This window comes from Mytilus californianus, unplaced genomic scaffold, assembly GCF_021869535.1.
Source record: "Mytilus californianus isolate M0D057914Y unplaced genomic scaffold, xbMytCali1.0.p SCAF_9, whole genome shotgun sequence".
In the NCBI taxonomy this organism is placed as follows: domain Eukaryota; kingdom Metazoa; phylum Mollusca; class Bivalvia; order Mytilida; family Mytilidae; genus Mytilus; species Mytilus californianus.
This window is the reverse complement of record NW_026262745.1, coordinates 20,753,662-20,781,122: the sequence shown is the minus strand read 5'-3', so window position 1 is coordinate 20,781,122 and position 27,461 is coordinate 20,753,662. Positions and strand designations below refer to the sequence as shown.

At 32.7% G+C, this 27,461-nt stretch overlaps 2 protein-coding genes across 3 annotated transcripts in view; both read left to right on the top strand.

Moving 5' to 3' along the window:
• LOC127716548 (deoxycytidylate deaminase-like) overlaps nt 1-7,421 on the top strand; it is a 29,816-nt gene extending 22,395 nt beyond the window's left edge. For both annotated transcript variants that reach the window (XM_052222774.1, XM_052222773.1), the window contains exons 3-6: nt 1,895-2,001; nt 3,022-3,154; nt 5,684-5,924; nt 7,075-7,421. In XM_052222774.1, coding sequence (XP_052078734.1) covers nt 1,895-2,001; nt 3,022-3,154; nt 5,684-5,924; nt 7,075-7,138 — 545 coding nt within the window. In that variant the 3' untranslated portion in view covers nt 7,139-7,421. The remainder of the gene's footprint in view (nt 1-1,894; nt 2,002-3,021; nt 3,155-5,683; nt 5,925-7,074) is intronic.
• A 1,359-nt stretch (nt 7,422-8,780) lies between these two features.
• Nucleotides 8,781-17,744, top strand: LOC127714292 (probable G-protein coupled receptor 158). The gene is made up of 6 exons (XM_052220351.1): nt 8,781-8,876; nt 12,641-13,188; nt 13,780-13,947; nt 15,932-16,064; nt 16,669-16,750; nt 17,355-17,744. The coding sequence occupies exons 2-6, from the start codon at nt 12,650-12,652 to the stop codon at nt 17,411-17,413; spliced, it is 981 nt and encodes a 326-aa protein (XP_052076311.1). The 5' UTR covers nt 8,781-8,876; nt 12,641-12,649; the 3' UTR covers nt 17,414-17,744.
• The last annotated feature ends 9,717 nt before the right edge of the window (nt 17,745-27,461 follow it).

Genomic DNA, 27,461 nt, shown 5'->3' with positions numbered 1-27,461 from the left:
TGATAAATGTATAAAACTTTGACCCCATTTATCCCTAAAAGTAGCACATGAAGGTATATTTGTATTAGTATCATTATAGTGATTAAGATTATAACACAATGTTGACTGATGTACCCCTATTTTTGACATTTTTACCTATCATGTCTGTTTGTTTTGTTCACACATCGTTGTCAATATAATGGCATGTTATGCGACTGTCATACAATTAATGGTTTAGCTAGCTATAAAACCAGGTTAAATCGACCATTTTTCTAAATAAGAAAAAGCCTGTACCAATTCATGAATATGATAGTTGTTATCCATTGGTTTGATGTGTTCGAGCTTTTGATTTTGCCATTTGATTAGGGACTTTCCGTTTTGAATATTCCTCGGAGTGCGGTATTTTTGTTATTTTACTGTTTACATATTTGAGTTCACTAAGTGAAAAATAGCTTGTATGTAAATTTTCGTAAAAAATCACCGTGGACTAAAAACTGTATCGTATGCACCTAACTGAACGTTACCGTCTACGATTCAAATTTGGATTAAATCATCAAAACGGCGTGCTTGAGGTTAGCAATCGATCGTTTGTTGACCCAAGCAATTCAAAATGGCGGGTCAGTCCTTAGTTACGACATGTAAAATGTGCATTTGATGGTAACTTTTAGCAAATGAAAAAAAATGTTAACATAAAAATTGATTCAGTATCCTCAACTCACTTCTGAAGGCAGTGATAAGCCAGAGCTAGTCTATTTATAATATACAACGATTTGATTGGACAATGAATATGTGCATATTTTGTACAGTCAACTAAGACACGACATTGAAACAAGATTAATAACTATGATACAAATCCTTGAAAGCTGTACAATCAACGTACGAGAATTGAATTAAGGAAATGAAGTATATATTAGTAGTGAACATTGGAAAATGAAGAAGTTGCTAAATCTGAACTAATTTTGAAACTGTTTATACGTAGAGTGATATATCTATAGCTCGAAAACTCTAGTTACGTTTACCAGTTGAAGTAGTTTTATTCTAACGTTAGTAAAGGAATAGTTATATCACAGATATAGAATTGAGGATGGAAACTGGGAATGTGTAAAAGAGACAAAAACCCGACCGAACAGCGGGAAAACAGCCCAAGGCCACCAATGGGTCTTTAACCCAGCGGGAAAATCCCGCAACCAGAGTCGGGATTCAGCTGGACCCTAAACAATGATGTATACTAGTTCAGCAAAATGGACGCCACACTAAACTCTGAAACATATAAATGAACCAATTTTTTTTTTAAATACTAACAAAGCCTATAGATTCTTAACTTGGGACAGACGCAAAAATGCGGTCGTTTTAAACATGTATTGTTAAATCTCAACCCTCCCCCTATACCTCTATACCGTTCTTTGAGTTAGTTTTTTTCCTTTAACTTAATTTAGATTTGGTCCATTTTAAACTGGCACCAAATTCTCCTATTAAAATAAAAAATACCTTTGTATTAATACCTTAAAGTAACATAACTCGCATTTTTGAGTAATGACACTCGGTGGCTAGCGTGTTATATTCCGCAGTAATCTATAATCTAACCGAAACTTGTTATGTTGTAAATGTGCATTTAGTTATCTACAAATGATCAATGTTTGAAACTCTTATTCAGGGGCGGATTTATAGGGGCAGGGTGCCCGCCCCCTAATGAAGCTTCATATATGGTTTATGCATAGACTTTTTACATGATCCACTCATACAACTATGATTGCCTTCAATGAGACGAAAACAACAATCAATCATCTCCAAAAGCCGTATTTACAAATCAAATAATTAAAAACAGCAGAACATTTTCTAATTACGCACACGGAGACAACATCTATCATAATGTTGTCTTTTTCTACACAAACAGTTTTTTTTCTGAATTTTACAGAAACAATCGAAAAGAGTACCAAGCGTGAGTGGAATTTAGAATGGGACGAGTATTTCATGGCGTTAGCATTTTTATCAGCACAAAGAAGTAAAGATCCTAAAACTCAGGTTTGTGACAATAAATGATATTCCTGTTGTATTGAATGTTTATACTAAAGTTTTGCTCATAGTTTTCTTTAAGAATAATTTTCATGTAAAGGAAGCACTGATCATAATATGCATGTACAAAATAATTAATGAACGTGTACTTGTAATGCTACGTTGAGGCCTCTTGCCCCGTCTTGATAGAAGTTTAAACGCATTATCGACTCGCATGCGATCCGCCAGATTTTTTAAATTCTCAACTTTTACTTACAAATTAAGATATTCAATTCTTTTTCTTTCTATCAAGGTAAACAATTTTTGGTTTTATTAAACCAAAGTGTAAAGAAAGATCTCTTAATTTTGGTTTATATGTGTCTTTTAAGAAAATTCTGAACCTGTTTCAGACCTATTGAACAAAATATTGAATAAATAGTAATCGACTGAAAAACGAATTGTCAAAAAAGCATTTAATGTAAAAAGTAACAAAATTGTTTTCAAATTTAGCAAATAGACCATAAAAACTCAATAACTTCTTAATTACACTCTTTTCAAGATTTGTCTAAAAAACTATATCCATTTCAGTTCAATTTCCGTATCGCCTCGGTGGTTTTCGTGGTATCGTGCTTCGTATGCGAGAGGTCTTGGGTTCGAAACCATATCGAGTTTAAGCAAAACTTAAAAATTGGTATTTGGTGCTTTTTTAAATTTACTCTATGCATTTAAAAGGAAGATCAATGACCGATCAGCTCGACGTCAAAATAACATGTCTTTGTAGGGTGATATTTCTCTTTCGAGTGTTAACGTAGCTAGTATACTATCACGCTACATATCCGGCTCAGCTTGTTTTTCTGGTACATAGTATGATTAATATACATATTAAATTAACATTTGCTCGTTCTTATATGTTTCTAAAATTTGCTTAGAAGTTAACGAAAAAAAAATCCCCAACATCACCAAAACAATCGTTTTATTGGTTAAGTAAGCATACATACAACCATTTCAAATTAAAGAGCTCGAAAACAATAAACAAAGATATAATTTCAGGTTGGAGCATGTATTGTCAATAACGACAATAGGATTGTTGGGATGGGATATAATGGTATGCCAAACTATTGCAAGGATGAAGACTTTCCCTGGGGAAAAGGTCAAACTGCTGAGGACAATAAACACTTGTATGGTAAGTCAATTTGATGAATCCTAAAAAATAATTAACAAACCAGAATTGCTATTGCAAACAATAACGGATGCCACCCTCCCAAATTGCCACTAAGCGGCGGCCACTTCAAAAAATCTTAAAAAAGAGCTCGAGGCTAAAGATACCAGAGGGAATTTCAAACTCATAAGTCAAAAATAAACTAACAATGCCATGTCTAAAAATGAAAAAGATCAAAAGACAAACAATAGAACACAAACCACAACATAAAAGTGAATGCACATTATATGCATTGCTATACATCTCTCTGTAATTTTTCGGAACATTTGGAGCAGTCTGAAAATTTGAGTATTCTCAGATCAGTAATTTGAGTCTTTTGTGTTTTTGTTAGTTGTTATAATAATTGTGCTTTACATCACAACTAATTGGTTTTGGTTTTGTTCTTATATAATGCTGTTACACTACTGCCCCAGGTGAGGGAGAAGGTAAGGCTCCTGCAAACATGTTAAGCCTGCCACATTCTGTGTGTGTTTGTGCAAAGTCAGACGCCTGTTATTCAGTGGATGTCGTATGTTGCTGTATATCATTTTTGTTTTTTCGTTTATTGTTTTGTACATGAATAGGGTCGTTTGTTTTCTCGTGATTTTTTTTACATTTGTCATGTCCTTTTTTGGCATATGGTATGGGTTTATACATTGTTTTGTTAAGGCAGTGAGGGGAGCTAAATAATTGCTTACATCTACGTCATTTGGTCTCTAATGGAGAGTTGTCTCATTGGCAATCATACAACATAACCTTTTATATATATATATATTTCAAGATATGACATACAAGATCAAACTAAAAGGTTGCTGACGTTGAACAGGCACACACAAATGTAGTGTTTTTGTTATTTCAATTTGAACTCCCCAAGTCTTAATGTCGATCAGTAGATTATCAAAACGTACATAAAAGAACACACAAAGAAGTCAGACCAGGAATAGCATTTAACGCTTAAGGTAGATAGGGTGTCTTCCTCCATCTTGGATTTTGAATACCTGAAAACAATCGGTCTAGATCTTTAATAGAATGTGCAAATTTTGAGAGTAGTAGGTAATTCATGTGTAAGAATTTTCATTTCAATATAGAAAATGACATGTTTTATCATATTTATGGTTGTATTTTACAAAAAACAGAAAACTTTTGTTTGATTCAATTTTTTCCAACTTTGCCACATAAGGGGAGGCAACTCAAATGTAAGGGCAGATAATTCAGATGAAGGTACTTTTACAATAGAATGTGTTAGGAATTTACCTATTTTATTATGTAGCAAGAAAACGGGTCCGGTGACCCCATTTTTTCTTTTTCTTATCTGAAAGCATACTATTAAAGCTATCTTCTCATATTTTATCTCAAAATTCTATGGTGTAGTTTTCGTTTTATGGCAGAAAATTGGGTTTTCGATGCATAATCTATACAAAATCTGTTAATTTTGAACAACCTGTAGCGTGAAAATAAGCCCCGTGACCCATTCTTTTTATCATTTTTTTTTAAAAAGCTTGATATAAACTACATTTTGGCAAATTATTAAAATATTCTATGGATTATAATTTAGACACCCCATCTACCTTAAACTAGATTATAATAGGGAACTAAAAATCAAAAGGAATAACAAACTATACTGTATGCTCGCAGTAACCGAATGCAAGCTCTGATGGCTTAAACGGCCGAGAAGAAATCATATCGTTCACACTTAATGTCAATTGCTGTACTTCATTGTACTTCATAGAATATTTTACGCAGCAACGTCATAAACAGTACAAAAAGATATGATCTTTCTTTGGTGCCGAAAACAAACTAAACCAAAGAAACAAGAGAAATAATACTAGTACTAGCATTGATATCTACCCAAATGAAATACGAATCGCAGTTATCGAATAATATATATAAAATGTACATGTATAAAGTTAGGAAGACGAATTTATAGGACATTTCCTAATTATGTTAACTTTATAAACAATGTTACCGTTAAAAGCTGGATGCAAAATACTACTCTTTATTATGTTCATGCACGTTGACTTCCACAATAATTATCAACAATAGTGATTCAATTAAGTAGAGTTGTGACTTATTTATGACATCTATGTTCATGCAGTAAAAGTTTTTTAGTTACAATATTACGTCCATTGAAATCCGAGACGTCACTACAAAACACTCGTATATCGAACCAACTAAGAAATATACACTTATACAAATGTATATACCGTCTTCCTAAAGTCAGTTGTCTTATAGGAAAAAATTAGAACTTTGAGAAATCCAATTGTAAAATTAGTTCTACTTTTTGACAGAAATAAGCAATAATGCACACTTTTCATTAAACCTACATTAGTAAATATCTTTTTTTCTCTATAACGTTAGGCAACCAGACTTTATTAGATACTTATGTTTAAAACGTTGGATGTTGTTAAAAATAATAGTCATATGTTTTACTTTTTGTACTTAAATGATTTCAATGATAAATATATAAGGTTTTCAACTCTATACATGTGATTACTTCTTGCAATGCTTTTGTAGTATGTCACGCTGAATTAAATGCTGTAGTAAATAAAATACAGGCAGATGTTAGAGGATGTCGTATGTATGTGACGCTTTTTCCTTGCAACGAATGCGCCAAGATAATAATTCAGTCTGGATTAGAGGAAGTAATATATTACAAAATGCCCGACCTACCAGAAGACGAAAAGAAGCAGCAAAAAGAGGAAAAAATAAAAGCCACTCAAAAAAAGTTCGAATATAAAAATATTGTTAAGTTGACGTAAGTACACACACACGTAAGTCTTCTTTATAATAAAGCACCGATTATTCTGCGTACATGGAAATTTGTTACCAACACTTTTTGAGTGATTCTCTGGTAGCATTGCACTTATATACAAATTACCAAAGACAAAACTAACCTTTATATGAAAACTAAAATCGTATAAAATCAACTTTGCCCGAGTGAGTATCACATGTATCATTAGAACAGAGGCACTTGCTACGGGTAGGACAGAATTCAAAATTTAAGGACAAGCAAATTAACCTTTTGCACTTTTTTTCTATAAGTTTAATTATATATTATTCTTTGTGTTTATTTTGGAATCATGGTACTTTAAGAGGGGGAAGATACCAAAGGGGGATTCAAAAACATGAGAAAAAGGAAACAGACGACACCGTGACTATTAAGACAACATTTATCAAAACACTACACAGAACATTAGAGATAGAATATTACAAACCTAATTAGACTGGTTCCCTGTCCTTTATCTGTTTGGCTCTGACAACAAGGGTGTCTCAGATACCCGTATGTTGCAAGGGAGAGAACCAGCCTATGAACCCAATCAAAATATTTGGGGCTGAACTTAAATGTTTCGGAAGGAAAACAGTTCCTACTCCCATAGTGGCACCCACTGTGGTTGATATAACAAATCATTGGTGTTGATCTCATATCGGTGATAGATTTTATTTAAATTTATTAATCTAAATTTTTGATTAATTATAAAGGAAGTAATTGAAGCATTATCCTTAAGAATAAATTCAATGATATAAATAAAATGATTAAGCAAGTCCATTTACCCATTGATACCAGAACATTACAAAAACGTATTTAGGATTTCTAAATAAAATGATATTTAGGTTTTAGCCAGTAATACATCAAAGATTGCCGAACGAACGGATGGGCAACCAACGTATCACATAATGTACATCTGTATGGTTTGCTTTGAAACTAACAAATTGTCAAAAAAGGCTATCAACGATTATCCGAGCAACTAAATCTTTTAATTGAGAGTAAACGTAAGGATATAATGATTAATTGTATTCAAAAGTAGAACTCATTATTATAACTCTTAAAGACAACATAATCCCGGCTTAAATTTGAAACAATATAAAATTGTCCAGAAACTTGTTTAATTTGACCTTTATTTCAGGAAGTACGAACCCAAAAGGGGAACAGAATTTAGAATTGGAACGGAAGATTCTATAATTTTGTAAAGAAATCAATGTCCAAATTACAAAACGAACAGCTGGAAGATCACTGATATATTTCAGTAAACGAATGATATAACTATAATTCATGTTTATCATATTAATTGCTGTGATAATTTTGTTTGATTAATAGTTACACTTTTTATATAATTATAATATATCAAGATTTCTGTTATTCGTTGTTTTATCAACTCATTTCTATCTGTGATCAATTTTGAAAATTTTAATTATGATTATAATGTGTCCTAATTTGCATGATTTGTTTAATAAACTAATATGCTATTTATAAGCTTTTATGTACTTGTGAGTTTTGGTTTTTTTGTTTTTCTGTGTATGTAAACAACTGAGAGGATCCAAAATGAAGGTTTAAAAAACAAGTCGCTCTCCAAGCAGACATCATCATGATCAATGAGATATAAGAATAAAAGACAAACCACAGTTCCTAAAACACTATAAAGAAAACTAAACATTAAGCAAAAGGAGCCCTGCATACATGTAACTATGGGATTAAGCAATACGAGCCCTGCATAACTATGGGATTATGCAATACGAGCCCTGCATAACTATGGGAATAAGCAATACGAGCGCTGCATAACTATGGGATTAAGCAATACGAGCCCTGCAAAACTATAGAATTGGATTAATCAATACGAGCCCTGCATAACTATAGGATTAAGCATACAGACACACATAATAAGTAAGTGAATTCTTTTCAGAGTAAGTCTTTTTTGCGGTGTGCTTTGTAGTGGAAACTGGTGAAGAAATTTGATGAAGTTAAGGTGTTGGGGGCTTCGGCTTCGGGCAAATCTTATACAGAGGACTGCTCTGTGATTTCGCTCCATGTTTATGAAATGTAATTGCCTTAAAATGTTTTTTTGGTTTTATTTCATCGTTAATCAATTTGTTTTCATACAATGCATAAGCTATAAAACAATCCAATCGGGGTAAACTGAGATAGGAAGGTAGATGGGTATGGGAGACTTTGGTATGTGACTTACCGAATTATACTATTTACCGGATTTGTAATAACATAAGCAACTCGACGGGTGCCACATGTGGAGCAGGATCTGCTTACCCTTCCGGAGCACCTGAGATCACCCCCAGTTTTTGGTAGGGTTCGTGTTGCCTAGTCTTTAGTTTTCTATGTTGTGTCATCTGTACTATTATTTGTCTGTTTGTCTTTTTATTTTTGGCCATGACGTTGTCAGTTTGTTTTCGATCTATGAGTTTGACTGCCCCTCTGGTATCTTTCGTCCCTCTTTGGTAAAGATTCTTGATAATGAAGATTTATGATCTTGTAGTCAGAAAATCAAGTTCATTTATGATCTGTTTTAGTCATTACAGTCAGTTCATATTGAACTTTAAAATTTGCAATATGGCAAGACATGATTTTATTTATTACACGTTTATCTAGGAGTAAGAATAAAGCAAAACAGAAGACTTCTGGTAAATTTGTTTGTCTCTTTGAAGCTGTCTTTTTGTGGTCCATCAGCGTACTAAAAATTATACATTTACGAGTCAAAACACTTTTTGCCGGGTTGTGTTGACAAAGTGTATTTGTGTATACACCTAAATGTCATTCAACATGGTAATTATTCGCTAATGTTTATATAATGGTTGCCTTATCGTTTATGACAGAAAAATTATTCTTTTAGTAAAGGGCAGATATCAATATTGTGAACAATGAATGTTTAGAAATGTATGTGGGATATAGTTCTGTCAGTGTATTCGGCTGAAGCTACAGGTAAGGAATAGGAACACAATGTGTGTTATGTAGAAGCTAAATATAATAGGATTACGGAAAATATAGATAAGAGTTAAGGTCGGGGATTAATGCTATAGAAATGTTGAGTAGAGATTGGATTATAGTAAGGTTAATATAAAAAGAAAGGTTAATATATAAAGGTGGCGAAAAGGATTATTATTAATTGTCAATGTCAGCAAGGTCAATATGGTTGGTTGTCTGTAAGTAAAACAACAATCATTCTATTATTGTCATGACGATTTTGTGTCAGGAGAATACACAATCAATCCTCAATTTTATCAGTTATAACTAAATAAAGCAAAATACCTATAGCAACATATATAATTCTAAAATAGGGGTAGAATAATGATTAGATTTTATTACTTTGTTTGGACTAAGATCGCGTACTGTTTATGTGGGATATAATTTTTACATTTTACTGTTATTTGGTTATTTTGATTTTGTTAAACAAGTGTTTTACACTGACTTGATTGATATGGTACTGTTACACTGACTTGACTGTTCTGTTACTGTTACACTGACGTCAGTTCTCTTACTGTTACACTGACTTCAGTTCTGTTACTACAACACTGACTTCAATTCTGTTACTGTAACACTTACTTCAGTTATTTTACTGTTACACTGACTTGACTGGTATGTTACTGTTACACTGACTTCAGTTCTGTTACTGTTACACAGACTTAACTGTTATGTTACTGTAACACTGACTGGACTGTTCTTTTACTGTTACACTGACCTGACTGTTTTGTTACTAATACACTGACTTGACTGTACTACTACAGTGATACTGACTTTACTGTTCTGTTACTGTTACACTGACTTTAGTTCTGTTACTGTAACACTGACTTGACCGTTCTGTTACTTTAAAACTTTAAAACTGTTCTGTACTCATACATTGGCTTGACTGTGTTTTTCCTTGTACACTGCGCTGACTGCTCTGTAACTTTAACACTGACTTGACTGTTCTGGTTTTTTTTTTAAATTACCTGACTGTTTTGTTACTATTACACTGTCTTGACTGTTCTGTTACTTTAACACTTACTTGACTATTATGTTACTGTTACACTGACTTTAATTCTGTTACTGTTACACTGTATTGACTGTTCTGTTACTGTTACACTGACTTGACTGTTCTGTTACTGTTACACCGACTTCAGTTTTGTTACTGTTACACTGACTTGACTGTTCTGTTACTGTTACATTGACTTGACTGTTCTGTTACTGTTACACTGCCTTTTCTGTTCTGTTACTGTTACACTGACTTCAGTTCTGTTACTGTAACACTGACTTGACCGTTCTGTTACTTTAAAATTGGCTGTACTGTTCTGTTACTCATACATAGGCTTGACTGTGTTTTTCCTTGTATACTGCGTTGACTGCTCTGTAACTTTAACACTGACTTGACTGTTCTGGTTTTTTATTTAATGATTTGACTCTTTTGTTACTTTAACCCTTTCTTGACTGCCTTTCCTTTCATTTTACACTGATCTGACGGTTCTTTTACTTCAACATTGACCTGTTTGTTCTGTTACTATTACACTGTCTTGACTGTTATGTTACTTTTACACTTCCTTAACCATTATGTTACTGTTACACTGACTTTAATTCTGTTACTGTTACACTGACTTGACTGTTTTGTTACTGTTACACTGACTTCAATTCTGTTTCTGTTACACTGTCTTGACTGTTCTGTTACTGTTACACTGACTTCAGTTCTGTTACTGTAACACTGACTTGACTGTTCTGTTAGTGTTACACTTACTTTAATTCTGTTACTGTTACACTGACTTGACTGTTTTGTTACTGTTACACTGACTTCAGTTCTGTTAGTTACACTGGCTTGACTGTGCTGTTACTGTTACGCTGACTTGACTGTTCTGTTACTGTTACAATGACTTCAGTTCTATTAGTTACACTGGCTTGACTGTGCTGTTACTGTTACACTGACTTGACTGTTCTGTTACTGTTACACCGATTTCAGTTTTGTTACTGTAACACGGCCTTTACTGTTCTGTTACTGTTACACTGACTTCAGTTCTGTAACTGTAACACTGACTTGACCGTTCTATTATTTTAAAATTGGCTTGACTGTTCTGTAACTCATACATTGGCTTGACTGTGTTTTTCCTTGTACACTGCGTTGACTGCTCTGTAACTTTAACAGTGACTTGAATGTTCTGGGGTTTTTTTATGATCTGACTGTTTTGTTACTTTAACACTTTCTTGACTGCCTTTTTTTTTATTTTACACTGATCTGACGGTTCTTTTACTTCAACATTGACCTGTTTGTTCTGTTACTTCAACATTGACTTGTTTGCTCTGTTAATTTTACATAGACTTTTGTTGTTGCTTTTACCTTGACCTTTTTTGTTCTGTTACTTTAATATTGACTTTGTTTGTCATGTTACCTTTACATTGACCTTTTTTGTTCTGTTACCTTTTACATTGACCTTTTTTGTTCTGTAACTTTTTACATTGATCTTTTTTGGTTCTGTTACTTTAAAGTTGACTTTGTTTGTCATATTACCTTTACATCGACCTTTTTTGTTCTGTTACCCTTTACATTGACCTTTTTTGTTCTGTTACTTTATACATTGACCTTTTTTGTTCTGTTACTTTAACATTGACTTTGTTTGTCATGTTACTTTTACATTGACCTTTTTTGTTCTGTTACTTTTACGTTGACTCTTTTGTTTGTTACTTTTAGATTGACTTTTTTTGTTCTGTTACTTTTAAAATTAACATTTTTTGTTCTATTACTTTTACGTTGACCTTTTTGTCATGTTACTTTTACATTGACCTTTTTTTATATGTTACTTTTACATTAACTCTTTTTGTTCTGCTATTTTAAATTTGACCCTTTTTGTTCTCTTACTTTTACATTGACCTTTTTTGTTCTGTTACTTTTACGTTGACTTTTTTTTCTGTTGCTTTTACATTGACCCTTTTTGTCATGTTACTTTTACATTGACCTTTTTTGTCATGTTACTTTTACATTGACCTGACTTGAATGTTCTGGTTTTTTTTTTTAATGACCTGACTGTTTTGTTACTTTTACCCTTTCTTGACTGCCTTTCTTTTCATTTTACACTGATCTGACGGTTCTTTTACTTCAACATTGACCTGTTTGTTCTGTTACTTTTACATTGACCTTTTTTATATGTTAGTTTTACATTAACTCTTTTTGTTCTGTTACTTTTAAATTGACCCTTTTTGTTCTCTTACTTTTACATTGACCTTTTTTGTTCTCTTACTTTTACATTCACTTTTTTTTTTCTGTTACTTTTACATTGACCCTTTTTGTCATGTTACTTTTACATTGACCTTTCTTGATCTGTTACTTTTACATTAACTCTTTTTGTTCTGTTACTTTTACATTGACCCTTTTTGTCCTGTTACTTTTACATTGACCTTTTTAGTTCTGTAACATTTTCACTGACGTGACTGGTCTTTCACTTTCATATTAATTTTGTTGATTGCACGTTCGTTATGGTTTGTTCTACCCGTAAAGTGTTCATAAGATTGTAGTTCAACACAGATCTTTTTAAACGCTTTTTAATACCAACAAGTACTTCTTTATTTCAGTATTGTGTAAGCATGTGAAAAATGTTTATATTGCGTCCCACATTCCATCCCTTTATTGTAACAAAAATTCCGTCTTGTCTTTGTTGTTTTAAGAAAATTGTGTATTGAAAAAAACCAAACAGTTTGTTTTACAAATAACTTATATAACCTTTTTTTAGAAAGTCTATATGATGATGAATCCAAAATGTAGATTCTCAATTGTTATCTTCACAAGTTTCCTTCTGATGCAAGAAATCAACTCATTTGCAAAAGATGGTAAGTTAGAAGCAATCACTGCTCTCAATATAATTGGAAATACTCGTACAGACATGTGCTCTGCGGCTAATCTTGACTTAACTCTAGATTTCACACTGTGGAATGGATATACAAACTTAGCTATTTATAATGCTAATTACATGTCGACAAGAATTTACCAGAACAAAGGAACATTGGAGTCTATTCCAGATTTAACATTCTTTAATTTTGCAAGAAATGTCGTTATCACGGGATCACCAAAAGTGTTCAGTTCTGGTCTTGCGTTTGAGCCAGGTGTATTTTCAAGATACAAAGAGTTTGCACCTTATGCTTATTATAAACATGGAGTCATTCGTCTATACGATTTATCTCTTTCTTATGTTTACACATCAGTTGATTCAGAGTGGTATTACAAACTAAAGTCAAGAAAGTGGGATAATGCATCGTCAATTCTAACGGAAATACACCAGAGGTCAGTAAATAACTTTTAAACAGAAGTGTATTTGCGCCAAACAATTGTGTTGATGATTTTCTTAGCATTTGGATTATTTGCAAACTTTTTCGTAATTTCGACATTTTAGTATTACTTTGTAAAATTTGCGAACTTTTTCAATCATTTGCATTAATCTGCAAACGAAAACATTATTTTTCAGAATCATTAGAATTTTCATCATATATTGAAAGTTCGCATTATTGTGTAAATTTTATCTTCTGTACAACTGACGTCATAACGAATAAAGGAAAATGCGGGTTATACGTCAATGATCAAGTAACCAAACGACACAAACATAAAACAAAAGACGTTAAGATGTAAACCTTCGGTTTTTAACAATGAAACAATTTTCTTTACAATATTGCAAGCTCCGCATCGCCTCTAAATCTCTGTAAAATTCTACCCTCAATACCACATTCCCTGAATTCATTGTTTTGTGTCTTTTTGACATTTCACATTGACAAAGCTATTTTAAATACAGGCAACTATTATAATACCGGAATCTATAATTATTTCATTGTTGACTAATTGACCCGTATCATTTTCTTATTCATAATCTTTATGAAATAGGAACGGTAGTACGGACATGAAAGATGAGAATGTTGTGTTGTATTTTGCACAAAAAGAAGATGGATACTGGAGTAAACCTTATTTTGATTGTGGGTTTAATAACATTTGGTTAGTTACATTTTCTGTGCCTATATTTGGACAAGATGCCACTGGAAATCCCGTTTTCAAGTAAGTCTTGTTTATGGTTTTTTATTTCAATTTTCCATACACATTTTCAATATTTTTTCATTTTTCTTTTCAAAAACTTAATATGATTAAAACGGATATGCTGGGAACAAATCCATGAGACGGAAACCGAACGACAAAAATAACCAAAAGATATTTTGGAGGGCACTATATAAACTTCAACAATAGACTGACGAATATATGATATGCCAAGCTTTACCGAGTCTGTAAAAGTTGTGAATAAATTGAAGAGAAACAATTCAAACGTACAATGTACTATTAGTTCTAATCGACATTTTCCTTAGTTAGGTAAATTCAGACGATTGACATTTCAACATGGTGTTTATGATACAAGGAACAACTTGAATACTTTTTAAAACAATATCTAAAAATAAGGAGATGCGGAATGATTGCCAATGAGACCATTAGTCTAAATTATGTTGATGTAAGCAATTATTATCGGTCACTGTTAGATAACGATTTCCTAGTGAGTTAGAATTAAACTATACTCTGCAAAAAAAGAAACGCATAATGGATTTTTAAGAATTTTAATTCGTGTATTTTGAATGGAAATTTTACAATTACTAATAAAGATATTCACTCAAAACGTGTTTGATTGAGAAGAGGACAGCCAATTCCTTCGAGATTGATGAACAAAAGTCAAGTTATCACAATTAGTGTTACTTCCGGTGCCATTAAAGTTAGTACCGTGTATGACCACCTCTCGCTGCTAAGACTGCTACGCATCTCCTCGGCATGGATGCTATTAATGTTCTAATGTTGTTGCGTGGAATTGCTCGCAATTTGTCGGAGCTTATCAAGGGTCTGAGGCGGGGTTTGATGATGGCGCACATGTTTATCCAGTCGGTCCCATAGATGCTCAATATGATTCGAGTCCGGTCATTTGGAAGGCCAATGTGGCACATTGATGTTATTCTGCTCAAGATAGTCCATTGTTAAACGCACTGTGTAGGGTCTAGCATTGTTCTGCTGGAATAACTCCCTCTGTCGGTCAAATACCCGGATGTAGCGATCTTGTCCAGGAGTGGTTAGGCGAGGTCGTCCACTCCTCGGGCGGTCCTTAGTACAGCCAGTCTGCTGGTATTTGTTCCAAAGTCGCGAAATAGTGCTCTGGTTAACATTTTCAGTTCTTGCTACTTCACTGTGGGACACTCCGGTCTGTTGATGGCCGATGACGATTTTTCTAATAGCAGGGTCCAATCTTGGCATGGCAGCGTTTTAACGTTGTGATGAAAAAAATCTTCAAACTTAGTCATTATATGCGCAAAAGTGTAACAGTGAGTTGACCACAAAATTCTCGTGAAAAACGTTAGCAAAATTTCGCGGCGAAAAAATTCATATGCACTAGGCAGAGAGCCAATTCAAACGAACGGGCATTTAAAGTTTAAAACTTACCTGTAAAAAGCCGAAGATGCAATATACCGTTTCATTTTACCTTGTAAAATATATATTTTGCATTTTGAAAAATTCATCCGAGCTATGCGTTTCTTTTTTTTTTTTAACAGTATAGTACGCTCGAACCACCTAACAGAAAAACGGATTAAAATGCGAAAATTAACAAAATATATAAGTGGGGAGAAAGACAGAAAAACCATCACCATCAGAAACAAAACAATTGTCTGTAACAGTTTATAAAACAGTTTACAAACAAACCTAAAATAAAATGTAACGAATCTAACCAAACCCAACACATGAAGTTATGTGCTCTGGAAGGGTTAGCAGTTCCTTCTCCACTAATGTCCTACGTCGTATGCTTATATAAAGTAAAGTCCAGTGTTAAATCATATTCGGGTAGCAATAAAGGAGGAACAGTTTCTTTCAAAATTGCATGTGTCATATAAGTTTGAGGCTACATGTTTCATATTCTATTTCAATCGCACCATAACACATTCGTGTATTATCACCTTTATTTAACTATGCATGTCCTGAAACAGAGAACTATTTATTTTTTCTTATTTTTTTATAGAGGTATTGCATTCATAGATATGAACTTAAATGAGTCTGATATCAATCAATGTGACATTGATGACGATGATGAATCTGCTGATATATTCCTAAATGTATTTAGAGGCACTCACAAATGTCTTCCCAATACAAAGGTAAATTGAAACAAGACATTGATTTTATATTTTATTCGCCTCATCTACTGACTATTGAAATGCCCAAAATTCTTTTTGTGTGCAGGTCAGATCCTTATATCAGAACAAACGAAAATGTCATGTAATTTTACACACAGACTTATTACATAAAATGTTTGAACAGATACCGTATCATCTGAGATAATTCACGAATTTTGGTATATTCGGAATGCTCGTTCTTTCGTTTTGTTCTGTTAGGTTTTTGTAGAGTGCTGTTGGTAGTTTTCTTCGTCTTGTTCTTTTATCGTGGTGTGGTTAGTCTTTCTTTAACTTAAGTTTTGTTCCCTTGGTACCTTTGTGCTTTTTTCGTCCTTTTAAAAGGAAAAATATGCAATTGTGCTTTAATTTCACAATACGAAGGAACGACCTGTGTCAATATTATAGGGAGAATGGAAATTTTGTAATTTAATTCTGGTTTGAATTTTGTGCAACAACTTTTTATTCTAATCCCTTTCTTATTGATTAAAAAAAACGCTGTCTTTTTGTTCTTTTATCTTAAATATATATACATCATACTTGTATATTGTAAAGTCGTATTCAATGACAAATTACAACTTTATTTCAGTGCGAGTTCCAACCTGGATTAGGTTTTAGAAAAGGTAGTTACAATTGTTTGCAGGTGAATGGATCCTTTTTCAACAGTGAAGGTACTTATTCTCTAACGAAATCACATGAATCATGCTACAAATGAAGTTAAATATCTTCATTTGTTAACTAAATCCCAAACAAACAGCAGTTCTTTAGAAATATTTAAAAAAAATTGAAGTTATGACACACACACCCATACACGTGTCTAACAGCAGAACAGACAGAGTTAAATACCAAATGATTATAGCACTGAAAACTATGTTAGTGTGAGAATTACCCAAACAAAATAATTCCATAATACTTGCAGGCTTGCATGACAAAGAGAGGCGAAAGATACCAAAGGGGCATTCAAATTTATAAGTCGAAAATAAACTGACAACACCATTGCAAAAAAAAAACAAAAGACAGAAGACAGAGCAACACGAACCACACCAAAAACCAGTTTGTAAACTGTTTAACATTTATGTATAAAACACAAGCAAAGGATAGTTTAATAAACATGAATGTACTTCAGTAATGTAAATTATGATGTGAAACACATCAACCATTGATAATCGTAAGAGTTTTTAGAAAAATATTATCACAGAAAGGTACTCACTACGAAAGTCATTCACTTAATTCATGTTAACAATATTAATGTCACATATTTCTTTCTTTATACAGGAAGATTATTAGTTATTCTATTTGGTATTGGTTTCCAGATATTTTGGACTGCTTGGTGACTGGGGATAATCATGTTTTGTTTAGTTTAAAATTAATATTTGTGTATTTAATAGTTATACTTTTTGTCACGGATGAGTCTTTTGTAGACGAAACGAGAGTCTAGTGTACACAATTGTATACCTAGTATCTATGATGAGTTTATTTTTCATGTACTTTGCATATATGCGTCATGTGAGAATGACAAGAAACAAAAGGCTTCTAAACATTTGTCAAAATTTACTTCTACATTTGTAGATTTAGCCAATAACCTCATATGCAGATGTAAATTTGTTGAATATTTTTGCTATTTACAATTTTTTTCTATCTATTAAAGTTTCGGCAGAATGGTTATCCCTATTATTTCTTCTTGTAGAAATTTGAAGAAGCGGTAAAACACTAAACAATACAGAAATGAATAAAGCTAAAGGTTACAATATAGTTACTAGCGAGATTCCTGTCTTCGGACAGGCACACGTCTAGGCTGCGATATCTCAAACATTTCTATTGTTAAACGGGATCAGTGAAATAACAAAAAGATACATAACGGAACGTAAAATGAAAATCATTTCAGTGAAAATCACCTACCTCTGTTATACAGATATAGTAAACAACAAAATGTCCCGATCAATCAAAATTAAATACTGTGGATTCATCAACCACGAAATCTAATATCCACGAAAATACAATTTTTCCTAAATCCACGAAAATTAGTTACCAACGAAAATAATTGAATCCACAGTAACACAACCGTGTCAAAGAATGCTGGCAATCACCAAAACTCAACCTTTTGATATTCAGTCATACTGCGTAACAGTCACAAAATTTAATCCTGGTATCTATGATGAGTTTATTTGATACAACTACAAGGTATCGATGCAAATCAAATTGATAATGTAAATTGATATTGAAAATGCAAAAGTAAATAGTGATCTACAACTTTGTCAACAAGTCAATGAAGCCATAAGTAAAACTTTGAAGGACAATTCCCGAACTTTTACAAAATATGTGCGCAAAACACCACATTGTAATAAACGTGGAACAATATTAAAACCCCGCCGCATTTTTGCGCCTGTCCCAATTCAGGAACCTCTAGCCTTTGTTAGTCTTGTGTGTGTGTGTGTGTTTTGTTTTTTTTTAATTTTTAATCGTTAATATGTTTCTGAGTTAAGTGTGACGTCTTGTTCGCTGAACGAGGATACATTATTGTTAAGGGGCCAGCTGAAGTTTGCTCTGTGGTCGGGTTGTTGTCTCTTTTACACATCCCCGTTTCCATTTTCTTTTCTATTACACAGTAAATCCTGTTCTTGTAATAAACTGTTATAAAATGTTTGACCAAATCATGTTTTGACCACCTGTTTATCTGCCTGACTTGTCAGATTTGATTTGATGAGAAGCCGATATGTATTCTACGTTTTAGAAACTCCCTTTGTTATTACGACGATTCGGAATAAAAAGGGTAGGGGGGTGATATTTTACAGAAACAGCGTTTTACCTCGCCAATTAATCCTCTACCTGTCTCATGTCAGAGGTTGCCTTTTCTTAATTATACCTTGAAGTGTTTTGTCATTTGGATAATGAAGTGGTGATGACAGATATGTGATAGTCTTTGTAAAATTTATATGTTGACATGGATTATCATTGATATGGTCAGAAATATAACTTAACTGTTTACAAAACTTCGAATTACTAAGGATTTTCTATCCCAAGAATAGCCAACTACTTGAGTATAGGTTTGTTACTAGCTTTGGATAGACATATAAAGAACGTAACGGGGTATAATATGTGAGCGCTCGACCCTCTCCTAACTTACATCACATCACATAAAACTGTAAACTTCAATTGTTTTTTTAGTAATATATATTTTTATTTTCATATCATTCTCAAGTCTCATCTACAAATAAAGATGTACAAAAAATCACTTTTGCAATAACTCATAAATATATGGTTAACCATAATTGTTATAATAGAATACTAAGTCAATAATACAGTAAAGAATACATCTTCTTTTAAGCTCTATTTCCGTTAATAATATTATCAATATTTGACCATTTTTCTTTAATATTTATTGCTTTATTGGTTGAGCACAAACTCATAGAGACCATGTCAATCCTATAATAATATCTAAGCCATTCAATTGCTTCAGTAACAGATGGAACTGTAAATTTAACTCGACATAAGTGAACATATCTCTTCAATATCAGAATACATGTATTAAGGATATCTTTAAATACATGATATTTAACACCCAAGATTATACTTGATAAAGTTGGGTGAAAACTTATTTTACATACCTCTTCCAACTTTTGGAAAAAAAATTAGCCAGAACGTTCGAACATATCTACATTCAAACAGATATGTATATATGTTTCTTTTGTTTCTATACAAAAAGTGCACAATTCTGTTTCACTATATTTACATTTCATAAGTAAAGTATTTTTTTCTAGAATTCTATGGAGTAATCTATATTGAAATGCCCTTAATGTGGGATCTTCGGTTATAAGTAAAGGAAGACTAAAAAAGAAACTCCATTATTCGGCCACGATATCGATTCCCAGTTTTGTTTTCAATCTCTCTTGTATACGAGATGAGGTTTCCTTTATTTTATATAGAAAAATTTTATAGAAATGTGTTGATACTTTATCTATTGTTTTTATGGCGGTTAAAATTTTGTGACAGACTGTATTTATTTTGAAAACGACTTGTGAATGAATAACACTTTTCCATTCCTGTGGAAGTGCATAAATTAGTCAGAATGAACTCTAGGAAAGTTGTTTCTATATTGTAGTTTCTAATAAATTTCTCAAAATTGTAAAATTCTCCATTTTCATTTATGAAAAAATATTTTTCTTTATCCAACTATTATAAAAAGCTGTTCTTCCTCCAATCTTAATATTATCATTAAAAAAAAAGTTGAGACAATATGTCACTTGGGTCTGTGGACAGAGGTTCACACAGTGAGGCCCATGATGAAATTACATTTTGCCAAAAAGGGTTAAAATCATTTTTAATTTTGTTGAGTGCTGATTTTGAAATATACCAAATATTTTCTCCACCATTCATTTCAAGATTATCTGCCAATAACACCTTCCATGTAGAACAATTTGAAGGGTCTAAAAAATTTTACCCAGGACAGTTTAAGTGATTTTATAAAGGATTCTATATGTGGCATTTTTACACCGCCATCCTCATAATTTAAGATAACTATATTTCTTTTAATTTTGTCCTCCTTTACCATCCCACACAAATCTGTATAGCACAGCTTGTATCTCCCTTAATATATCAGGGGATGGACCTGGTTAAACAGTAAAATATTGAATTAGAATTGGAAGGGCAAGAGTTTTCACAACTACAATTTTTCCATATATAATAATATTTCTAAATGACCAATCACTTAAGAGATTTTTTACTTTTCGATTTTTTTCTTAAAAATTGTCAACACATATATCAACTTTTGACAAACAATATTGAATGCCTAGGAATTTGAAATTTCCTGAACGGTTCCATATTTTTTTTTTATCTGTGTTTAGCTCCTCACCACAGCCCCTTTTTGCCCCAATCCATATAACTTGGGTTTTTTCAAAGTTAGCCTTCAAACCAGAGCAGGAGTAAAACAAGTCTATCTTATTCAAAGCACTATTTAGAGATTCTTCACTATCGTCCAGGATCAAAGTACTGGCTGAGTAAAAATTCAGAATTCTTTATATTTATACCATTAATGTTGTTGTCATATTTTATTGATGCACTAAGGAGTTCCAAAGGCTGGGAGACAACGGATCCCCTTGCCGTACCCCCTCTCTATTAAAAAATGATCAGATAGATAACCATTATTTTGATTACAACTTTTTGAGTTATAGTATAGGGTTGTGAAACATTTCACTATTGTGTCAACAAAACCTAGAAATGTCAAAGTTTTGCATATAAAGTTCCACTCATGAGAATCGAAAGCTTTTTCAAAATCTAACAAGACAAGCAAGCCATGAATATCTTCCTCATCTACTTTTTGTAGTAGGTCATATATAAGACGTGTACACTCACCAATATATCTGCCTTTCATAAAACCAGTTTGAGTTTCACTAATCAGGTGATCAAGGACTTTTTTAATTCTATTTGCAATACATGTTGATACTATTTTATAGTCTACATTAAGTAGTGAAATAGGTCGCGAATTTTGTAGAAAATGTTTTAGTTTTCCATCTTTAGGTAGACAGGTGATAACTCCTTGTGTTTGTGAAATTGATAATTTACCTTCTTTAAATGCTTCTTTAAAAGAACGCAGCAGGAAAGAAATAATGTTATGCAAATTTTTTCTCATAAAACTCATTGGTAAAACCATCCAAACCAGGAGATTTTCCATTTTTCTTATTTTTCAATGCATTATAAATTTCTGAGCTTTTTAATTCCCCCTCTTAATCAATATTTCGTTCATCAGAGAGAATTTTGATAAAGAAAAAGAAAAGAAATTAGTCCTGTGTATATTATTTATAAATGTTTTCTTGGATGTATAAAGATTCGCATAATATAACTTTTGTTCTGCGCGAATTTTTGCTTGATCAGTGATAGTTTCCCCACTATCTAAAGTTAATTTTTGTATTACTTTTTCTATATAATTTCTTTTCTCTAGATTGCAAAAATATTTTGTACGTTTCTCTCTCTCAATTTGCCATTTTGCTTTTGCTCTCATTATTGCCCCTTTATTTTTGATTCTCTTAAAGACCTTAACTGAAGTTCAATACGAGTAATGTCTTCTCTTTTTTCATCAATGTTTTCATTACTGTTCAATTTGTTCAACTGCAGTTCTACTTCTCTTTCTTTCCTACTTCGTTCTTTTTTTTAGAGATGAATAAGATATTGTTTTACCTCGTATCATCATTTTTAATGTTTCCCAAAACAGTTGATCTGAAATGGAAAATTCTATTTCTGCCATGTTTTCAGAATCAACTATTTTGAATTGTTCAATACAATCAACAATACAAGTTTTAATATTAGCAATACATTCTTTGTCGTATAACAAAGCATTGTTAAATTTCTACGTCCCTTGGCCTTTTTCGTTTGTATTAAATTGAATGGACAGATATACAGGTGATTGATCAGACCTATATGCAACACCAATATCACATGAGGTGATAGGTGGTTGAAAATCAGATGAGACAAGAAAATAGTCCAGTCTTGCTTGCTTTTTGTTAGGTCCTCTCCAGGCAAACCTGTTTTCCTCTAGGTGTAATTCCCTATAAACATCAACCAAATCTATTTCTGCCATCATTACATAAACCTTTTTTTGAGCTTCTGGATTATTTTTATGCAAATAATGTAAAGTATCCATATCATAATTTCGTGGTTAATTCCAATCACCCCACTATTACTGAAGTGTTACCAAAATTTTCAATATCTCGTTGGAATTTTTCATAAAAATCTGGTTTGTCCTCATTGGGTCCATATACTACTGCTATTGTCATTCTCTGATTGAAAATTTTTATATCTAGAATTGCATAACTCCCATCTTCATCCACTTTCTGCCCAAAAATTTTCAAAAGAAAAAATGGTCTAAACAAGATAGCCACACCCCTACTGCTCGTGGTATCAGACCCAAATATTATTTTATATCCCCATTCTGCTTGCCAATACTTCTCAAGTTCTTTCTTACTATGAGTATCTACCAAGAAAACCATATCATAGTTTTCTCTACATTTGCTCAATATATCTCTACTTTTTAGCTCACTTGGCCCAAAAGGTCCAAGTGAGCTTTTCTCATCACTTGGCGTCCGTCGTCCGTCGTCCGTCGTCCGTCGTTAACTTTTACAAAAATCTTCTTCTCTGAAACTACTGGCACAAAGTTAACCAAACTTCTCCACAATCATCATTGGGGTTTCTAGTTTAGAAAAAAGTGTCCGATGATCCGACCCACCAACCAACATGGCCGCCATGGCTAAAAATAGAACATATGGGTAAAATGTAGATTTTGACTTATATCTCTGAAACCAAAGCATTTAGAGCAAATCTGACGGGATAAAATTGTTCATCAGGTCAAAATATATCTGCTCTGAAATTTTCAGACATATCAGACAACCCATTGTTGGGTTGCTGCCCCTGAATTGGTAATTTGAAGAACATTTCGCAGTTTTTGGTTATTATCTTGAATATTATTATAGATAGAGATAAACTGTAAACAGCAATAAAGTTCATTAAAGTAAGATCTACAAATAAGTCAAGATGACCAAAATTGTTAATTGACCCCTTTAGGAGTTATTGCCCTTTATAGTCAACTTTTAACAATTTTTCGTTAATTTTTGTAATCTTTTACAAAAATCTTCTACTCTGAAACTACTGGGCCAAATAGAATCAAACTTGGCCACAATCATGATAGGGTATTTAGATTGAAAAATGTGTCCGACGACCCCGCTTGCCAACAAAGATGAACTACGTGGCTAAAAATAGAACATATGGGGTAAAATGCAAGTTTTGTCTATTATTCTGATAACAGTTATAAATAGAGGAAATCTGAAAGTGTAAAATTGTTCAAAATGTTGAGCTCTACCAATTGTCCATATACGTCAAAACTGTCAGACGATTTCCTGTAGGAGTTATTGCCCTTTAATGAAAAATTTTACCACTTTTTTTCATTTTTGCCCATTATCTTGAAAACTATAATAGATAGAGAGAAACTTTAAATTGCAAAAATGATCAGAAGGACAAGTTCTACAAATAAGTTTTATGGTTAAAATCGTCAGTTGACTCCTTATTAGAGTTATTGCCCTTTGGTGACGATTTGTACAATTTTTTTTTTGCGTTTTTGTCTTATATCTTAAAACTTATAATAGATAGAAAGAAACTTAAATAAACAAAAATAATCAGCAAGACAAGATCTACAATTAAGACAAATGGCAGAAATTGTCCGACGACTCCTTATTGGAGTTATTGCCCTTTAATGACGATTTTTACCATTTTCTTTCCGTTTTGCCCTATATAAAAAAATTATAATAGATAGATAGAAACTTAAATAATCAAAAATGAAAAGCAAGACAAGGCCTACTAACAAGTCAAATTTTGCCGATATAATAAGTAAACTGTTACTCTTTATAGAAGTTGTTGCCCTTAAATTAGGAAATTTTTTTTACCCTCTCTTTTGTATTTGGAGCAAAAGCTAAATAAGATAGAGAGAAACTTAACAGACTTCAATGATCGGCAATATAAGATAAAAAAAAACTAAGATTTTTGTCATTAATTCTATTCTCGTCTACAATGTTGGAGAGTGTCCTTTGTTGAATATGCATATAGACCAAGTTGAGCGACACAGGTTCTTTAGAGCCTCTAGTTTTATTTTATCAGAAGACAGGCCTCTACAATTTATGCATCCAATTTTCAAACTACCCATATTCCGTATCACTTAGAGTTGTGAAAGATATATGTACTAAAATTACACAGTCAATAAACATATTCAGAGCAATATAAACAAATAAAGTACAAATTATTAAGCAGAGAGAAATGAAAGTGACATAAAAATTCTTTTTTCCTACCGTTCAAACAAAAACCACCAAATTTCTCTCGATTCATGGCAATACATTTTAATTAACTAAAATACAGTGAGTTTTCTTTCCCCCCAGCCATTTGTGTAAACAAAATCTAGTTCTTATATTTTTTTTTTCTCTAGCTTCATGTCATTAAGGGTTAAGGTTTTTTATCCATATGTATGGTGTAAACATCTCTAAATCTGTTTCCCAGTCGAGACTTTGTAATGTTTCATTTAGAGGATCGGATGTTTAACTGTTCATCATTGTTGACAGAGGTCCCCCCTTTTTTGTTGAAAGCAGATTGTTCTGGTTTTAGTTGATTATGAATTATCTCTTAGATTGATATGTTACTTTAAAGATAATAAAGTTACTAAAGACTCTTTAGTGACATGTTACTTACATGTGGAGCTCTTAAGCCATCAAAAAGGAAAAGTAATAAAGAACTATCTCATGACATGTGTGCTTCAAGATTGACCGCCAGTGACCGCGTTCAAAACTTATAAAAACTATTGACTTCTAGACGAGTTCAGAAAGGGTGCATATTTGGAATACCTTTTACCTAAATACTCCCAAAAGACACATATTCCGTGGGTCTTTAGCTTAAAGTGATTTAGAATTGTTATCCGTGTTTTTATCTGAAAAGCTTAAGTCAAAACATCCTGTGAAATTTGCGCATGCTTACCTGAGCTATCTAATATGCAAATTAGTCATGTGCGGAGTAACCGGAACATACAAAAAAGAAAGCAATTCAGAGACAGTTTTAAAATACTCAAGGCAAAAAAAAAAGTGTAATTATATCATACAACAATAATAAACAAAATGTTACTATAAATTTCTAATGAGTTTTGTTTGATACATTTTTTGTCACGTTAATTCAGTAAAGTTAGTTATACATGAAAGTCTGCTAGAAGTCTATGATGATCCCTTCTTTTTCAGCATAACGAACGGATACCCTTTAATGTAAACTAGATGGTCTTTCCTCTGTTTTGATAAAGGCAGTGTACGTCTTTCATTTAAAAGATTGAACTTCAAGCGTAGTGTTCAACAGACGGCGGCACATCTGGCACGACACTATACCCACTTCCACGTTTTAATTGCATCCCAGCGGCCAGAACTTCGTCTCGATCTATTAGACTGTTGAAGCGCACAATGATCTTGCTCTCCCTCTTTTCCTAGTATGCACGGCCTGGAACAGCACTTTTTCGATGCGCTCCTTTAATAGGTATCTCTAAAGTTTTTTCAAAGAAAATCCTGACAAGTAAATCAGTCACTTTTGCCATCTCGACCAAAGGGGTTCCGCCCACACCACTTATCACCAAGTTCCCATTTTCGGCCCCAGTACTCCAGCTTTAAACATTCTTTTTCTTCTGCTTAATATCAGGGATGAGTGTGTTGTGTATGTCTTGTATACTATCATCCAAGAGTTTAGCATGAAAATCAGGGTTTTCTACATTGTCCCTTAGTACCTTGACCTCTGTTTTCAGAATTTCGACATCCCCCTCTAATTTAAGGTACAAACTTGCAAAGCATTCGGACACAGATTTTGATTCATTCATGCTTCAATGTCTCATACCTTTCGTGTTCCTTGGTGTCCATGGTTATCAGCCGTATCAGTATAATACGCAAAATTGACTATCTACTCTCGATTCTGACTCCGACCACTGACCTCTGTTTACACGGGGAATGGATTTCGGTCTACTCTTATGCTCTTTTTAAAATAATGTTTGTAGCAATTAAAGTCTTTTGTATCAGATATATGTCCTAAAAACATACAGAGTTGTTTCTGGATGATCTATTATTTCTATTTTATGACCTACTCATAACTCATAAGTCATATAGACTTAATAACTAGTTTTTTTCAATAAAAAGGCGGAGAGTAGAAAAAAACACCACTTCATGCAATCTCCATGCTACCGGAAGTGAAATTCAATTAATAGTGTTTTATTCATCAGATTGGCAGTAATCATAACATATGACACAAAGTACCGATCTCAGAGAACTCGCAGTGATGACAGCTACGTCAAAGCCCAATTTCACCTTGTTTTTATAGTCATCTGAGAAAGCATGACAATGTGTAATGCAAAATTACATGTATCAGCAGGATGTGAACCATAAGTGTTAATAACAGGAACGCAATAAATGTTTAATTATGTATTAAACCTTATAGCTAGGATTGTTTTAATGTAAAGAATAAGTTGATCAAAGGGGCAATTAAGTTTACATGTATTTAGATAATTGACGAGATATATACACAACATCACCACTAAAGGATGTTATACCCCCGAACTATGAATGCATGTAGGAAACCGTAACGTTTGTAAATGTCTTAAATATTTTGAGTTATCAATAATTTCCAAAAGATGTATATTTTCATTCTATGGTGTAAAGTAATGAGTATTATATATATTCCAGTTTTCAATATAATTTCATTTACAAATGTATGTATCAGGTATTTTATTTACTGCTCTCTCTTCAAGATTTTTCAAGAGTTTTTAATATTATTTCATCTACAAATGTATGTATCAGGTATTTTATTTACTGCTCTCTCTTTAAGATTTTTTTC

Excerpts from the sequence above, each read along its gene's own strand:
- LOC127714292 (XM_052220351.1), top strand. The coding sequence starts at position 12,650 with ATGATGATGAATCCAAAATGTAGATTCTCAATTGTTATCTTCACAAGT. Across the intron at positions 16,065-16,668 it reads AATGTCTTCCCAATACAAAG|TGCGAGTTCCAACCTGGATT; the intron begins GTAAATTGAAAC and ends ACTTTATTTCAG. Across the intron at positions 16,751-17,354 it reads ATCCTTTTTCAACAGTGAAG|GAAGATTATTAGTTATTCTA; the intron begins GTACTTATTCTC and ends TTCTTTATACAG.